At 41.9% G+C, this 17,834-nt stretch overlaps 1 protein-coding gene across 2 annotated transcripts in view; it reads left to right on the forward strand.

Annotated features, from left to right (window-relative positions):
* Positions 1 to 17,834, forward strand: part of KIAA1549 — a 148,785-nt gene that overhangs the window by 66,296 nt on the left and 64,655 nt on the right. For both annotated transcript variants that reach the window (XM_082662079.1, XM_082662080.1), the window contains exons 5-10: positions 1,279 to 1,409; positions 3,637 to 3,820; positions 4,928 to 4,987; positions 6,173 to 6,321; positions 14,252 to 14,429; positions 17,429 to 17,616. In XM_082662079.1, the coding sequence (XP_082518205.1) occupies positions 1,279 to 1,409; positions 3,637 to 3,820; positions 4,928 to 4,987; positions 6,173 to 6,321; positions 14,252 to 14,429; positions 17,429 to 17,616 (890 nt within the window). The remainder of the gene's footprint in view (positions 1 to 1,278; positions 1,410 to 3,636; positions 3,821 to 4,927; positions 4,988 to 6,172; positions 6,322 to 14,251; positions 14,430 to 17,428; positions 17,617 to 17,834) is intronic.

Consider the following 17,834-nt stretch of genomic DNA (forward strand, 5'->3'; position numbering starts at 1 on the left):
CCAGGGAAGTCCCCTCATTTAACTTTTTATTATGGACGTTTTTAAACATATACAAAAGTAGAGAGAATACCATATTTAGCCCACCCATGCCCGTACAAACTTTAAAAATTATCAGCATTTTCCCAATTTTGTTTCATGTACCTCACACAAACTTTTTTTGAGGAAGCTAGAGTGTTTTAAAGCAATACCAGGTATCATGTCATTTCACCCATAGATACTTAAGAATTCATCTCTGATGAATTTATTTCTATTTGAAATGTTTCAGTGTTGCATCTTTTGATGCTCCAATTATTATCTTAGATATTTTTCCATTTTAAAATGATACAAGTCACCTTCACCTTGCGTGTAGTCATTTGGTACAGTTGGCTTGCTACATTTCCATGATATGATACATATAAATAACATGTCATAGACCCTCGTACACTGTTGGTAGGAATGTAAATTGGTGCAGCCACTATGGAAAACAGAATGAAGGTTTCTCAAGAAACTAAAAATAGAACTACCATATGACCCAGCAGTTCCACTCTTGGGTATGTATTCAAAAAAAAAGAAAACACTAATTTGAAAAGATACATGCACCCCAGTGTTCATAGCAGCATTATTTATAGTTGGCAAGATATGGAAACAACCCAAGTGTCCCTCAACAGATGAATGGATAAAGAAGATGTGGTACACACACGCACACACACACACACACACACAATGGGATACTACTCAGCCATAAAAAAGAATGAAAATTTTGCCATTTGTAGCAACATGGATGGACTTAGAGTGTATTATACTAAGTGAAATACGTCAGACAAAGACAAATACTGTATCATACCACTTATATGTGGAATCTAAAAAATAAAACAAGCTAGTGAATATAACAAGAAACAGACTCATAGATATAGAGAACAAACTAGTGGTTACCAGTTGAGAGAGGCAAGGTGGGAGGGACAATATAGGGGTAGGGGATTAAGAGGTACAAACTACTATGTATAAAATAAATAAGCTTCAAGGACATATTGTACAGTACAGGGAATATAGCCAATATTTTATAATAACTATGGATGGAGTATTACCTTTAAAAATTGTGAATCACTGTGTTATACACCTGAAACTTATATAATAATGTACATCAACTATATCTCAATTAAAAAATAATAACACACCATAGTACTTAATCCTGTACTGTGGATCAGAGTTCATTGATTTACACACTATTTTGTCCCTCTCCTCGTGACTTAATACTAAAGAAACACCTTGTTCATGGGACTGTGATACTGTCCTTTTCAGTACTGCAGTTTGTGCCTCAGAGTGTGGATACGGGCTTCTGCAACTTCACCCAGCGCATCGAGAAAGGCCTGATGATAGCTCTCTCTGAAGTGAGAAAACACCACCAGGGGACGTATAACCTCACAGTGCAGGTGAGAATAGCACTGAATGCAGGACAAGATGCTTTATCTTTTAAAGAGGAGCTAGTTTCATAATGTTTTGTTTAAGACACACTTAAGTCTTACTAATTCCCTCCAGCAGAGGAGATTTAGTTCACATGGATTAGAAATCATCTCTTTCCATGGCATCGAGTCCACAGAGCATGAATAGGCTAAGTATATTTGAACATTGTAGAGGAGCCCAATAACCAGGGAGTTCAGATATGGTGAGCTGAAGAGAGATGAGCCCATGTAGGAAATGCAAGAATGTTCCGGAAAAGAACTTAAATATCAACTTTAAGTATCAACTTAACTATCCAATGGGGGAAATGCCTAAATACACTAGCGTTTCATATTATGGAATTTCGTTTCATGGAATACCATGAAATGCAGTTCTTCACTCTAAAAACAGAATACAGCTACGAATCAAAGGATAGGTTTTGTATGTGTTACGTGGAAACTGCTGATGTTTTTCCATTTCTTTGATATTTATCCCTCCATATTCTTCGTTCTCTCTTTCTCAAATTCATTTTAAGTAGATTTTGGTGATCCTGGATTCACCCTTCCTATTTCTTATTTTTTCCATTTCTTTTTAAAATTCCCTATTTTACCAGATTTCTAAACCTTGTCCTCTAAGTTATTAATTTAGTCTTCAGATGTGTTCATTTTGTTATTCAATCCCTCTATTGAATTTTCTTTTAGCCATCATTGTTTTTTCATTTTTATTTGCTCTTTTTTCATTGCAGCCTTTCGTGTTACGATGCAGGCTTACCTTGAATGATGATACAATATTTCCTTGAAAGTTTCTGGAGACATTAATTAGTATTTTTAATATGTTGTCTTCCGTGTACTAAGTTGTCTGTGTTTGCTCTGCATTTGCCATTGTTCTGTGTTGATCTTGGTCCTTGTTTGCCATTGTTCTGTGTCGATCTTGGTCCTTGACTTTGGTGCTGTTAGGTTTCTGTAATCACCTGTGGACCATTGGTGGCTGTCTCTAGGAATGAGGAAGCAGGTGGTTAGTTTTGGCACCTTGTTCATCTTTCCACTTCAGCTGTAGATTCTGTGTCTACATAAGCCTTGTCTCCTGATGGGAGGATTCATTGGAGCCCTGGGTACCAGGCAATGTGTGGTCATGGACAGCCAGCGTGGGCACCCCTGCCCGCCGTGTGAGATGAGGAGGCTGTACCCTGGGGATGGAGTGAGTTAGTGTGTTTTTCATGGCAGAGCTGCTCTTTCTTTCACTCTCTTTCTTTCTTTGTCTCTTGTGTGCACTGCAGTTAACTCCACCCACCTTCCTGCCTAGGGGGCCGTGCCACCCTGGGTCTTCTGTCCTCTTAGGCAGGGAGCTCATCTTCCTCAGGCAGCAGTTCTTCGGGCTCCTGGGGTGAAGGTGGAGCTGCTGGCACTTCTGAGTTGGCCTGGGTGTGAAGTTGGAAGGGAGAAGGGAGGGAGACAACCGACTCAGCTGTTGGCACTCAGTGTTTAATTAGTGACCCGGATCAGGGTCTCAGCTCCTGCAGATCTCTGCCCTGGAGGCCTCCTGGGGCCCCTGAGGGAGACCACTCTCAGTCTACTGTGGTCTGTGCCTGTGTGTGTTTGGAGTCTCGGTTCCCTCTGTTCTGGTTTGTATCAACATGATCCCACCCTGTCTCCATCGTTCAGTAATTTGACAGAATCTCTGGTTTTCTTCCATTCTCAGTGCTGTTGTGGATTTATTCCCCTTTGTTCATCTTGTTGTTATTTCAGTGGGATTTAGGGTGGGAAAGAAAAGGGGAGGGACTATAAATACATGTGCTCAGTTCCCCACTTAATGTAAAAAACATTTTCAATAAACTAAGGGTTCAAGAGTATTACAAAAGGGAACCAGGTTGTGAAGCCAATTACTCTTCCTTTAAAAATGCACCTTTAGGGCTTCCCTGGTGGCGCAGTGGTTGAGAGTCCGCCTGCCGATGCGGGGGACGCGGGTTCGTGCCCCGATCTGGGAGGATCCCACATGCCGCGGAGCGGCTGGGCCCGTGAGCCATGGCCGCTGAGCCTGCGCGTCCGGAGCCTGTGCTCCGCAACGGGAGAGGCCACAACAGTGAGAGGCCCGCGTACCGCAAAAAAAAAAGGTCTTTAAAAAGACCTTGGTGAGGGAAATTGTGAGAGCAAAATCATAGTCAGGCTTTTGGCTAGACATTTTAATTTATTTTAGAAGATTATTCTGATTTCTTTCTTTCAGATCTTGAATATCACCGTGGGGTCTTCAAGGCTGGCTCCTCGCCGGGGCCCAGTGAACATTGTCTTTGCTGTCAGAGGCTCGCAGGGGTTTCTGAATGGGTCTGAAGTGAGCGAAATGCTAAGGAACTTGAGCGTGGTGGAGTTCAGTTTCTACCTGGGATACCCAGTGCTGCAGGTTGCCGAACGTGAGTGCTGCTCTCCTGGGGACGCGGCTGCGAGTGCTTGTGTTGGTGGACCTCTTCTTTTCAAGTAAAATAGCTAACAGAAATCTGGAATATAAATTGGAGCTTCTCAGATCATACCAGGGTGGGCCTCCAGAACCCTCCTCTCCCACTGGGCTTGCTTTATTATTCTCTTTAGAGAGCCAAGGGCACTATCAAAGATTATACTGGTTCTGAAAAAGGTGAAACCAGAGAGACTGAGAACAGATTTGTGGTTTCCAGGGGTGAAGGATGCGAGGAAAGCAATTTTCGGGGGGGGGGGTGATGAGAATATCTTGTATTTTTATTGTGGTGGTGGTTCCACACGTCCATGCATTTGTCAAAACCCATAAAACTACACCAGAAGGAGTGGGGTTCACTGTGTGTACACTTAAAAAGAAAAAAGAAACAGAAATGAAAACAAACAAAACCTTCCTTCCTGGTGGAAGCGATTTAATTCACAGTACAAATGGAGTGGAGGTAGGGGAAACGTTTACTTCAAAACGTTTAAAATACAGTAGATTCCAGAGTTGAAATCAGGCAAAAAAGATACCAAATTCTTTTTCAGAATGGAGTGGCCAGAAGGTTCAATGGTTCTTGTCGTATTTTCGTGTACTGTTAATTAAATGGAAAGGAATAACTTGTAAAATAAAAGTAGACAGGGGTAAAATGGTTATTTACAAATAGCAACTTTCAGTGATAGAAGATTGTCACTTTACCCTGCCTGAGTCATTGCTGGGAAATTCCAGGGCTCTGAGGTGCACGGCGTGAAAAATTCATTGCTCTGGAACAATGACATTTCCCTTGAAAAAAGCTTACGGGTGAGCTGTCTGTGAAGTAGTGTCCCATCGTGTTACTTGAGTAAGCCCTTTCTTTCTATTTCTCCCGGAGACTAAGGTGCTCAGGACCCTCCCACTGACCCTGCCTTGCCCCCAGCCTGGAACTTTGTTCTTCCATAGGCAGAGCTAATTGGTATAGGAGAGGCAGTGTGCTGTTACTTACCCAGCGCTCCCTAGAACACTCACCTTTCTGACTGTTGCAGACAGGTTTTTTACGTATCTTTCTCCCTTTCTCACCCTTTCCTTTTTGTAGCCTTCCAGTACCTACAGCTTAACTTATCGCAGTTGTTGAAGTCCTCTTGGGTAAGAACAGGTATGTTTAACTTACGTAACGTTTTTGGGAACTGTAAGAGTGAGAAGTCTGTTGTGGGGGGGTATTGAGAAGGATACTGCCTTTCCTGTTTCTGAGTCCTAAATTCAGGGCAAAATGTACCTTAGATTCTTGGCAAAGAATGAATGAGAAAGGGATTCAAATTTGGCTGTGGGAACGTGTCCCACTGAGTTACGGCACAAAAAGGACTGGCTTTCTTTAAAATTCATACATCAAGTTCAGGGCAAAGTCTAACAGGAATTGACCATCTTCTGACCAGAATAGGACAAGGTTCTGAAGCAAGGATCTCTTTTTTTCCCTAAAAGCCTCATATGTCTGGTTTTATAAGGACAAATAAGGTAACTTGGTGAGCCAATAAGAAGCATGTTTTAAAGTCTTGTGGGCCTGGGTCAGATACTTATAGCTATGGCGTTGCAAATAAAGGCTTTCTAACTTGGTATGCAGAAGTGTAAAAGATAATTGGATGCTCAGCGGGTACCCAGCATGTAAGCAGCACAGTGAGTAAGCAACTGGTCGTGGGGAGGAAACTTGTAGAGTGGGGATAGTCACCACTGACAGGTTCCTGGACCCCGCCAGCTCTCGTTGCTTCACATACAACCTCGCATATAAAGGGTCCACCTCTTTGCATGGTACAGTGGCCTTATTTTCCAGATAATTGTCATAGTGGTTAAGTGACTTGCCCGTGGTCCTATCTCACAGGGGATTTGAGCCAGTTCTGGCTGGAAAGCACAAGCTTTTTTCTCCTGTAAAGGCTGACAAGATGTTGTCTGTTTAGATAACCTAGATGTCTGAAGACAGGCCTCCTTATCTCGAGTCAGTTAATGAGTCTAAATTTTGAGTCAAGATAAGATATGCACTCAAACCATTTCCAGAAATTTTGCAATACGTGCAGACAGAACGTTTGATCTTGTGTAGGAGCTCTGAGCTGCAAAGCTCCCGCACGGCCGAGCTCCTGGGGCTTCTGGCCACCGGTCTTTGTAAACTTTAGAGATAAGGCCTGTGGGCTACCCCGCACCCCGTTCAGCTTGCCTCTTTCCCCTTTTAATGTCTCCTCTCTGGGAACTGGCATTTTACAGTAATCCTGCGTTAATTTCTCTTGTGCACACATCCTTTTCTCTCCGCTGCCAACTCGTTTTGGGGCCTGTGTGTGTTTCACCTTAAATGTAGTCCTCCTGGGTGTTGTTGAGAAGCAGCTCCAGAATGAAGTGTTTCAAGCTGAGATGGAGCGCAAACTGGCCCAGCTGCTCAGCGAAGTTTCCACCAGAAGGCGGATGTGGAGAAGGGCTACCATCGCTGCCGGGAACAGCATGGTACAGGTAAGAAGAAGAAGGCCAAAGGAGTGGGGAGGGGAAGGAGAGAGAGCCGTCTAAAAATGGGCTGTATCTTCATGCAAATGGAAAAATGCTGCTAAATAGACTGATTGCTATCATAGGCAGCCACGGAACGTGTCAGCGTTTCAGTTCCACTGGAGTCTAGACAGATGTTTCCCGAGTCCTTAGTAAGGGTCCGTACAGCAAATGGCCTTGTGGGGACCACAGCAAAAGAATATATAAGTGGGTTGCCGTACCATTGGATGACCTGATTTTTCAAAGAGTAGTTTTTTAATTACCAAAAATGTAGTCAGTCTTATGGAATGGTAAGCATTATTGATAGCGTCATAGAGACAAATGGTTCAGCTGGAAGAGACCTTGAGAGGCCGGAAAGAGGAAAATCTTCTGCCCTCTATTCTGGCACTCAGTCCTCTCTGCCTCCTGCCAGCCCTGCTTGTCTCATGTTACCCAAATTGCCTTCACTACGTAAACTGGCAGAAAGTTACCAATGACAGATTCATTTGAATCCCAAAGTGACCCCTTTAAAAATGCACACACTCAGAGAGAGCTGGGGGTTGGGCTGTAATTTCTTCCCATCTCCATGTGAATTACATTATTTTGGATTTTTTTCTTTATCAAATGCTGACTTGTAGAGCTAGGAAAAGGGGATATTTAGAGCTATGGCGTTTCAGAGACAGGAAGCCAGGGTGAAACCCTGGCGTGCAGGGGTGGGGAGGTCGGTGGTTTAGAGGCTTTAGAGAGAGAGATGTGAAGCTGACACTGGGTAGGGGAGCTGGGCAGTTTGTGCAGAGCTGACATCATCATCATCCCTCAACCCTTTTACGAAGTTCTCCCCTGTAAGTGTTGCTCTTTATTTTCCCTCCCAGAAAGGTGGTTGTTAGGTTTCTATAATAGTTCCTTTGCCGGATGCAGTAGAATATAGGGAAATTTAAAAACTCATTAAAAAATTGAGAGCGATATTAAACAAAATAACTATAAAACTAAGAATAAAAATGAAAATGAATTACAAAAGCCTTGCTTTATTTAGGAGCTCTGGCTTCACAGAGCTCAAGGTCTAGGTGGAGGTTAATTTCTGCACATAAAACAGTTATAGAGTACCATAAAACTTGATTAGTTCTGCAAGTTCCCTGAGATAGAAATGCGGGATTCATGGAAGCTAACTAAGCCATCCCAGACTAACGGTGCCATCTGATGGATTGCTTAGAAACCGTTCCCTACGTCTCTTCCCCTTTAGAGTGACCAAGCACGAAGATGTAGATAATTTATGTACAACAGTACAGGACTCTTCATCAAAACATAATGTGTAAAAGTGAAAGTATTGGAACAACCTAAATGTCCAGCAATTTGGAGAATGGGCAAAAAAATTGTAGTGAAATCTTTATATGTTGGAAAATCCCATTATCAGTTTTTTTTTTAATTAGTGAGGGAATATAGAAAAAAGCTCAAGTAAAGAGAGGCTACAAAAGAATGTGTGCAGGGGCTTCCCTGGTGGCGCAGCGGTTGAGAGTCCGCCTGCCGATGCAGGGGACACGGGTTCGTGCCCCGGTCTGGGAGGATCCCACATGCCGCGGAGCGGCTGGGCCCGTGAGCCATGGCCGCTGAGCCTGCACATCCGGAGCCCGTGCTCTGCGGCGTGAGAGGCCACAACAGTGAGAGGCCCGCATACCGCAAAAAAAAAAAAAAAGTGTGCAGTATATCCAAATATTAATATACAAATCATGAAAAAAATAACAGGAGGAAATATGCTAAAATGCTTACAATGATTTTCTTTGATTGAATTTCAGGTGATTTTTGTTTTATTCTTTATAGTTATTTTTCATGTTTTTCAAAATTTCTCCAATGAACATATAGTTTGTATAGTGAACACGTGATTTTAATCAGAAAATATTTAAAAAAATGAAATTGAGGACTTCCCTGGTGGCTCAGTGGTTGAGAGTCCGCCTGCCAACGCAGGGGACGCGGGTTCGTGCCCCGGTCCGGGAAGATCCCACATGCCGCAGAGCGGCTGGGCCCGTGAGCCATGGCCGCTGGGCCTGCGTGTCCGGAGCCTGTGCTCCGCAACAGGAGAGGCTGCAGCAGTGAGAGGCCCGCTTAGCGCAAAAAAAAAAAAAAGAAATTGAAAATGTTGCCCCAAATGATGACTCCATTATACCATGGTTTTATGGATTCTATATATGAATCTGATGAAAAGTCATCTAGAAAGGATGCTGGGATTAGATTTTACTGACTGTTACTTTCAGATTGGAGAAACTTATAGAATTTTTTTAAAAAAATATTTATTTATTTGGCTGTGTTGAGTCTTAGTTGCGGCATGTGAGATCTAGTTCCCTGACCAGGGATCTAGCCCGGGTCCCCTGCTTTGGGAGCATGGAGTCTTAGCCACTGAACCACCAGGGAAGTCCCTAGAATCTTTACTCAAGGTGGCTATCATTGGATATTTGGGTATATGGTTTCTGCAAGAAGAAGCATTTCTAAAACTTATCAGAACTTTAAAATGGAATAAATAGGCATGTAGGTAGAGGAACAGGTGGATATAATCTATTGCTTTTCAGTAGCCCTTTATAGTATTCCATTCTGAAGGCTAATAAAAATTAACCACTGCAGCACAGTTCCAGGGAAAGAAGTAGGTGGTTAGGGAGCAGAAGTGGTCAAGGAACTAGCCTAGAAACAGCAAACAGAGGGCTAGACAGGCGAGCCGTTATCAAGATATAGAGTTGTAAAGAACAGGGCTTCCCTGGTGGCACAGTGGTTGAGAGTCCACTTGCCAATGCAGGGGACACAGGTTCATGCCCCGGTCCAGGAAGATCCCACATGCTGCGGAGCGGCTAGGCCCGTGAGCCATGGCCGCTGAGCCTGCGCGTCCGGAGCCTGTGCTCTGTAGCAGGAGAGGCCACAACAGTGAGAGACCCGCGTACCTGGACCTGTGTTAAGGATCTTTATACATGATCTGGAAGTAGGCGTTCACAATGAAATCATGAAATAGTTGATTTGCCAAAAGTTTCCAGTGGTAAAGAAGGAGGCCAGCAGCTGTGTCCAGAGCACAGGGCACTATTACAGTTCTGTACATGTGGCTAGAAAAGTAGCAGCTGCATTTTGCCAATGGCAAATGTAGAGACCAAACATTCAAATTACGTGTACAAAATAGAGGGCTTGGAGTTATCGTTGATCTTTCTCTCAGAACGTCAGTCCACCATTTTGTTGCAGTCTAAAAGGGGCCATAAAGTTGTTGCATATTACTAAGAGAAATAGCAACAAAATAGAAAGCTATATTTATGCAAAACAGTGATATATCGAGTGTACTAGATTCTAAAGTACTAATGTAAGTGTACTTCACTGTTAACACCAGAGGGATATAAATTTTGGGACAAATCAGAGTACTGTTTGACCCAGCAGATTATGAATTTATGAAATTTTTTCCAGCTTGATTGTGATGTAATTGACACATAACATTGTGTAAGTTTAAAGTGCACAGTGTGTGGGGCTTCCCTGGTGGCGCAGTGGTTGAGAGTCTGCCTGCTAATGCAGGGGACACGGGTTCGAGCCCTGGTCTGGGAGGATCCCACATACCGTGGAGCAGCTAAGCCCGTGAGCCACAACTACTGAGCCTGCGCGTCTGGAGCCTGTGCTCCGCAACAAGAGAGGCTGCGACAGTGAGAGGCCCACGCATCGCGATGAAGAGTGGCCCCCGCCCTCGCACAGAAACGAAGACCAACACAACCAAAAATAAATTAATTAATTAATAAACTCCTACCCCCAACATCTTAAAAAAAATAAATAAATAAAGTGTACAGTGTGATGATTTGGTATATGTATATATTGTGAAATGATTATCACAATAAGATAACATATCCATCGCTCACATAGTTATCTTTTGTGTGTGTGTGTGGTGAGAACTTTTAAGATCTACTGTCTTAGCAGATTTCAAGTATGCAATACAGTATTGTTAACTATAGTCACCATGCTGTACTTTAGATACCCAGAACTTTATGGCTGGAAGTGTACCCCTTTTGACCACCATCATCCATTTTCCTTACTCTCCACCCCTGGCAACCACCAGTACACTCTTTCTGTGAGTTTGGCTTTTTTAGATTCCACATATGTGTGAGATCATACAGTATTTGTCTTTTTCTGCTGGACTTATTTCACTTAGCATAATGCCTCCAAGGTTCATCCTATGTAGTTGCAAATGACAGGATTTTCTTCTTTTTTATGGATGAATAATACTCCATTGTGTGTGTACGTGTGGGTATGTATTATGTACCATACCACATTTTCTTTATCCATGCGTCCATAGATGGACAATTAGGTTTTTTTCCATGTCCTGCCTGTTGTAAATAATGTTACAGTGAACATGGGGTGCAGATATGTTTTCAAGATAGTGCTTTCATTTCCTTTGGAAATCCCAAAAGTGGAATTGTTGGTCCATATGCTAGTTCTAGTTTTAAATTTTTGAGGAACCTCCATACTGTTTTCCATAGAGGCTGTACCAGTTTACATTTCCACCAACAGTGCATGAGGATTCCCTTTTCTCTACATCCTCACCACCACTTATCTCCTGTCCTTTTGATAATAGCCATTCTGACAGGTGTGAGGTGATATCTCACCGTGGTTTTGATTTGCATTTCCCTGATGATTAGTGATGTTGAGTACCTTTTCATGTACCTGTTGACCATTTCTGTATCTTTGGAAAAATGTTCAGATCCTATGCCCATATGTTACCCAGATTATTATTTTTTTTTGCTATTGAGTTATATGAGTTCCTTAATATATTTTGGATAGTAACCCCTCATCAAATAATGATTTATAAATGTTTTCTCCCATTTCATAGGTTGCCTCGTCATTTTGTTGATTGTTTCTTTTGCTGTACAAAAGCTTTTTAGTTTGATGTAGTCCCATTTGTTTATTTTTGCTTTGTTGCTTGTGCTTTGGGTGTCTTATCCAAAAAATCATTGCCAAGATGAATGTCAAGGAGCTTTTGCCATATATTTTCTTGTAGGAGTTTTATGGTTTTAGGTGTTTCCATTTGGAGTTAATTTTTGTGAGTAAGATGGTATCCAATTTCATTCTTTTGGATGTGAATATCTAGTTTTCCCAACAACATTTATTGAAGAGACTATCTTTTCCCCATTGATTATTCTTGGCTCCTTAGTCACCAGGGTCTTTTGTGGTTCCATATGAATTTTAGGATTGTTTATTTCTGTAAAAAAATGCCATTGGAATTTTGATAGGGATTGCATTGAATCTATAGATAGCTTTGGATAGTATGGACATTTTAACATTATTAATTCTTTTGATCCATGAACATGGGATGTATTTTCATTTATTTGTGTGTTCTTCAGTTTCTTTCATCATGTCTTATATATTTCAGTATACAGATCTTTATCTCCTTGGTTAAATTTATTCCTAAATAGTTTATTTTTTTTGAGGCTATTGTGAGTGGGACTGTTTGTTTCTTTTTCAGATACTTTGTTATTAGTGTATAGAAATACAACTGATTTCTGTATGTTTATTTTATATCCTGCAACTTTACTGAATTTACTTACTCATTCTCATAGTGTTTTAGTGGATTCTTTAGGGTTTTCTAGATATAAGATCATGTCATCTGCAAACAGAGATGGTTTTACTTCTTCCTTTTCAATTTGGATGCCTTTTATTTCTTTTTCTTGCCTGATTGCTCTGGCTACGATTTCTAGTAATGTGTTGAATAGGAATAGTGAGAGTGGATGATCTCATCTTATTCCTGATCATAAAGGAAAAGCTTTCAACCTTTCACCATTGAGTACAATGTTAGCTGTGGGTTTGTCATATATGGCCTTTTCTATGTAGAGGTATGTTCCTTCTATACTCAATTTGTTGAGAGTTTTTATCATGAATGGATGTTGAATATTGTCAAATGCTTTTTTTGCATCTATTGATATGATCATGTGGTTTTTATCTTTCATTTATTAATGTGATGTATCATATTTATTGATTTGCATATGTTGTGAATCTCACTTGATCATGGTACGTGATACTTATAATATGCTGTTGAATTTGATTTGCTAATGTTTTGTTGAGAATTTTTGCATCTGTATTCCTTCGAGATATTGGCCTGTAGTTTTCTTTTTTTCTAGTGTCTTTACCTGGCTTTGGTATTAAGGTAATGTTAGTGTCGTAAAATGAATTTGAGAGTGTTTCCGCCTCTTCAATTTTTAGGAAAATTTTGAGGATTGGCATTAATTCTTCTTTAAATGTTTGGTAGAATTCATCAGTGAAACCATTTGGTCCTGGGATTTTCTTTGCTGGGAAGTTTGTGATTACTGATTTAATTTCCTTACTCATTATTGGTCTGTTCAGATTTCCTATTTCATCATGATCCAGTCCTGGTAGGGTGTATATGGCCAGGAATTTATCCATTTCTTCTAGGTTGTCAAATTTGTTGGCATGTAATGTTCATAGTAGTCTCTTTTGATCCTTTGTATTTCTGTGGTATCTGATGTAATGTCTTCTCTTTCATTTATAGTTTTTGAGTCCTATCTCTTTTTATTGGTTAGTCTAGCTAAATTGTCAATTTTGTTTATCTTTTCAAAGAACTGACTCTTAGTTTTGTTAATCTCTTCTATTGTTTTCCTGTTCTCTATTTCACTTATTTCCATGCTAGTCTTTATTATTTCCTCCCTTCTGCTAACTTTGGGCTAAGTTTGTTCTTCTTTTTCTAGTTTCTTGAGGTGTAATGTTAGGTTATTTATTTGAGATCTTTCTTTTTTCTTGATTTCATTTATAGCTGTAAACTTTCCTCTTGTAAGTGCTTTTGCTGCATCCTGTAAGTTTTGATATGTTGTGTTTCCATTTTAATTTGTCTCAAGATATTTTTTAAATTTCCCTTTTGATTTTTTTGTTGTTGTTGTTCACTGGTCGTTCAGGAGTGTGTTGTTTCATTTCCAAGTATTGGTGAATTTTCCAGCTTTCCTCCCATTATTGATTCTAGTTTCATACCGTTGTGGTCAGAAAAGATACTTGATATAATTTCTGTCTTTTTGGAATTGTTGAGACTTGTTTTGTGGCCTAACATATGATCTGCCCTAGAAAATGTTCCATGTGCATGTGAGAAGAATGTGTATTGTGTTGCTACTGGATAGAATGTTCTATATGTTGGTTAGGTTCATTTGGTCTATAGCATTGTTCACATCTGCTGTTTGCTTATTGATTCCTGTCTAGATGATCTATCCCTTTTTGGGAGTGGGATATTAAAGAATTTATGGTATTTATTATTTCAAGAGCAGTGGTTCTCAACTGGGGATGACTTTGCCCCCCCAGGGTTCATTTGGCAATGTCTGGAGACATTTTTGGTTGTCACAACTGGTGAGGAAGGGCATGGCTGTTGCTACTGGCATTGAGGGAGTAGAGGGCAGAGATGTTGCTAAACATTCTACTATACTTGGGATAGTGCCCCACATCAAAGAATTATCTGGATCAAAAATGGCAATAGTACTAAGGTTGAGAAACCCTGCCCTAGAAGAACAGGGAGAAAATGCTAATAGATTTGAGAAAGGATTGGCTAGAACCATCAATAGTTTCAGAGAACCAGGGATGTACCTAACTGTTATGGTTGATGTTGGGAGGACAACAGTGCCCTCCCATGACCTGTTGGAGCTGGTTGGTGGCTATTGTAGGCTGGACTTGGTATGTTCTCTGTACCCTGCTTGCCCCTTCGTCTCAGAGAAGACTTCGAGCAAGACAAAGCACATTTGTTTTTCTGCACAGAGGAACTTTCATTTTGACTGTTATTCCCATCAAGAGAGCGTCTTGGGCATTCTGGGATCTGGAATGGTGTAATGACCTTATTAGGGATAGGAATAAATCCTGAGTAACACAGTTACTCAGGCGTCTGGAAACATGAGCTTCTAAAATGCTAATAGTTTCTGTTATCTTTCAGGTGGTAAATGTGTCAAGGCTCGAGGGAGATGATAATCCCGTGCAGCTCATCTACTTTGTGGAGGATCAAGATGGAGAAAGACTCAGTGCAGTCAAGTCTTCAGATCTGATTAACAAGATAGATATCCAGAGAGCAGCCATCATCTTGGGTTACCGAATTCAAGGAGCTGTTGCCCAACGTAAGTGCGTGAGGTGTGGCCCCTCACAGTCATCTGTGCTGTGCTGGAGTCAAAAGCTAGTCTTTTTCTGACAATAAACTCTGAATTTAAAGCATTCTTACGTTCGCATAGTAGATATAAGAGGTCAGTCATTAAAATTAATTTGCCAAGACCTTCTTTATTTTGATTGCATGCAGTTGTAGCATTCGCTGTTCTTTTTCCTACCCAGCATTTTATATTCATAGTGTTATAGTGAGTTTTAGTAGCTTGAGTTAACTTTAATAATTTTCCCCTCCTCCTGTACTATTTAAAAAAATTTTTGTCTTAGGTAAAATAATGTGTTTTCTCTGTATATATTCCAAACTCTTACATGTCATATTTTGAATGTTGATGGGGACAGTGAGTCACGCAGGAAGCTGGGAGGTACCCTCTGCATTTATTGGCTTCCTTCTGGGTCTTTTAACACAAAGAAGTCCTTGATTCTTACCCTTTTCAATCCTGTTTCTCTCCCACCCTGTCCTCATATCACTCATAATTTAGAAAGAGGTATTTTGGTATTTCTTTATTATTGTTGGAAGAGTCTAGGCTCCTGCTCCCCTGGCAATGGCTACTCTCAGTGCCGTTGTTCCCCAACTCATAGATGTGGGGTATTTAAAATTGAAAAGGAGAGGCATGGAAGAGTATATTTCTCTAAATATACCTTTATGAATCAGACTACTATTTTGATGTGGGTGTTTTTCCTTTATAATCCTGGGAGCAATCCTTGTAAGAGCTCAGAGAAACTTGCTCCCAACAGTAAAGGGATAACTAAATGTTCAGAAGGAATTTAGCATCAGAGAGTGTTGAAAAACTCCCGAGAAACTTCGGCGATGAAGCCAGTTTTTAACAAATGACAGCTTTGAAATTATCCTCCATGATGGAATGTCCTTTGTAAGAGCTATACTTGACCCTGGAAACTAACCAGGATGAGGGCCATGGGCACACTTTCTCCATTTTATAGGTGACGATGGGGAGAGTTTATAGGGAGAGTTGAAGCAAATAACCATTGGTGCTTTGTGTTTGCGTGTTTGAGATATGATTGTATATTAGTGTGTTCTATTTCAAAGCAGTGAGAAAAAAAATAATGAAGCGTTTACTTGTATTTCTTCATATGTGACATTTCTGATTGTCGGAGGAGTGCCCCACTCCAGCTAAGCACTTCACTTTTTAGAAAAGGTTGCTTGCAGTAGGCTCTGGGCACCTTTCAAGACTACTTTCATCTGCTTTTGCACTCCTCTTGCCTCAGTTTCATGCTGAAAACCAACAGTCCTGGGATTGGGAGCCTAAGCCAACACCAGGGCCAGCCCCAAAACGGCTGCGGACTTGATGTCAGGCCCTCGTTTTGACGAGTCACAAGGTTTTACTAGGTTAGAGCTAAGAAGAGGACCCAGTTGTCTCAGCTCCTCAGTTTGGTTGTGTCACTCCTCTATTGTCAGCTGTTTTCATGCTAAATGAACTACATATACAAACTATATTCAGGTCAAATTAAAAAATGCAACATTTTAACACTTTGCCACTTTCTCCATTTCCCGCATAGTCGTTGCTTTGTGATTTGTGCTGCTTTCATAGCGCTTGTGCCTGAGAGGGCTTGCGCCCCTCCCTGGTCACTCTCTAAGAGGCCGAAACCCGAACTTAAACCAGCACTAAGCATCTTTTTATTGTTACATCTTTGAGTAAAAACATTGTGATCCCATAGCACGTGTTAACCATTATAGGATATGAAAAGAGCGTAAAAGTTAGTCCCTGCCCAGGAAGACTGATATATATTTGAAGAGACAAGGCTTAGAGTCAGGACCATATTAATGAGCAAAGTGGTATAGTATACCAGGATGATACATTTATGTAATAAAGTGCATTGTAAAAGAATAACGAGGTACCATTTACAAGACCAAGACAACCAAGGACAAAAGAACTTGGACAAGGGGAATCTAGTGCGGTCACGGAGAGGTCGTTGTGAAGTGGCCCCAGCGGATGAGAGGGTTGGGCACGGAAGGGCGGCATTTTGGTTTTCAGAGCCTGGTGATTGGAACCTGGGCTTTAAGAGGACCAGGGAAGCAGTTTTAAGAAGAGCTGAATCTTGCGAGAGGATGAGTACGGAATGAAGAGGATGAGGGCCCAGAACTGGGAGGCCGGGTTAGGGAGAGGAGCTGGTGAAGGAGATTAAGGAGGACAGAGTAACTGAAGCATGATCGTCCAAGGCCATGAAAGATGGGGGGCTGAGGCAGGGGAGGGGGTGGGGGGGTTGGGGAGTGGAGGATTCAAAATAAGTAAGTTGATTTAATGTAATTTTAAAATTGACAACTGGTATAGCAGTTTCAGTTAAAAGTCATGGGTTTTTTTTTGCGGTACGCGGGCCTCTCGCTGTTGCGGCCTCTCCCGTTGCGGAGCACAGGCTCCGGACGCGCAGGCTCAGCGGCCGTGGCTCACGCGCCCACCTGCTCCGCAGCATGTGGGATCTTCCTGGACCGGGGCACGAACCCGCGTCCCCTGCATCGGCAGGCAGAGTCTCAACTGCTGCGCCACCAGGGAAGCCCAAAAGTCATGTTTTAATTGAAGGGTTGAGGGAGAGATCTGGGTAAGGAAATGAAGGCAGTGCTCATAGATTGCTTACTGTGACTTTCTAGTTTTTGGTAAGGCAATATTCCCGCAGTGAGAATTTAGGGAGGGACCTGATAGAATAAACTGGACATCAGGAGACGTGGAATAAACCTCACTTTGCCATTGAATTAGCCATTTTCCTTTAGACACGTCATATATGTTGCTGTGATCCCTACTGTATTGTAGATGGAATGTGTTGTGTTTGTTTACTGTGTCCCGTTCCCTGTCATCAGGAGACCATAGTCTCTCCCCAGTTGTCTTGAGCTGAAATGACAGGGACTTTCGTGGTTTCTCATGGAAGAGGGCACATTTACTGCCCAGAAGGGCTGTCCAGTAAAGGAGTGCAGAGGACTCACTGAGAGACCTTTCTTCCTCGTCTGCAGCTGTGGACAGGGTGAAGAGGCCATCATCCCCCGAGTCCCAGAGCAGCAGCCTCTGGGTCATTGTGGGCGTGGTCGTGCCAGTGCTGGTGGTGATGGTGATCGTTGTCATCCTCTACTGGAAACTCTGCCGCACGGACAAATTGGACTTTCAGCCTGACACCGTGGCCAACATTCAGCAGCGTCAGAAGGTAAGGGACAGACTCCTGCCCCGCGTTACTGTGAGCGTCCTGTGGACTGGGGTAGGGCAGGTCAGGTTCCTGGTACTGAAGGACATGGGGGAGAGCTGGTCAGGAAATCTTTTGGCTTTAGTGTTGGTGTCCCTTTGCCTCCATGTTTGCTTAGAAACCCAGGTCTTCTGTAGTATTAAATACATGCCCAGAAAATGAAGCCATGTGAAGGCTTAGCA

Source organism: Grampus griseus (assembly GCF_964374135.1).
Source record: "Grampus griseus genome assembly, chromosome: 9".
In the NCBI taxonomy this organism is placed as follows: Eukaryota; Metazoa; Chordata; class Mammalia; order Artiodactyla; family Delphinidae; genus Grampus; species Grampus griseus.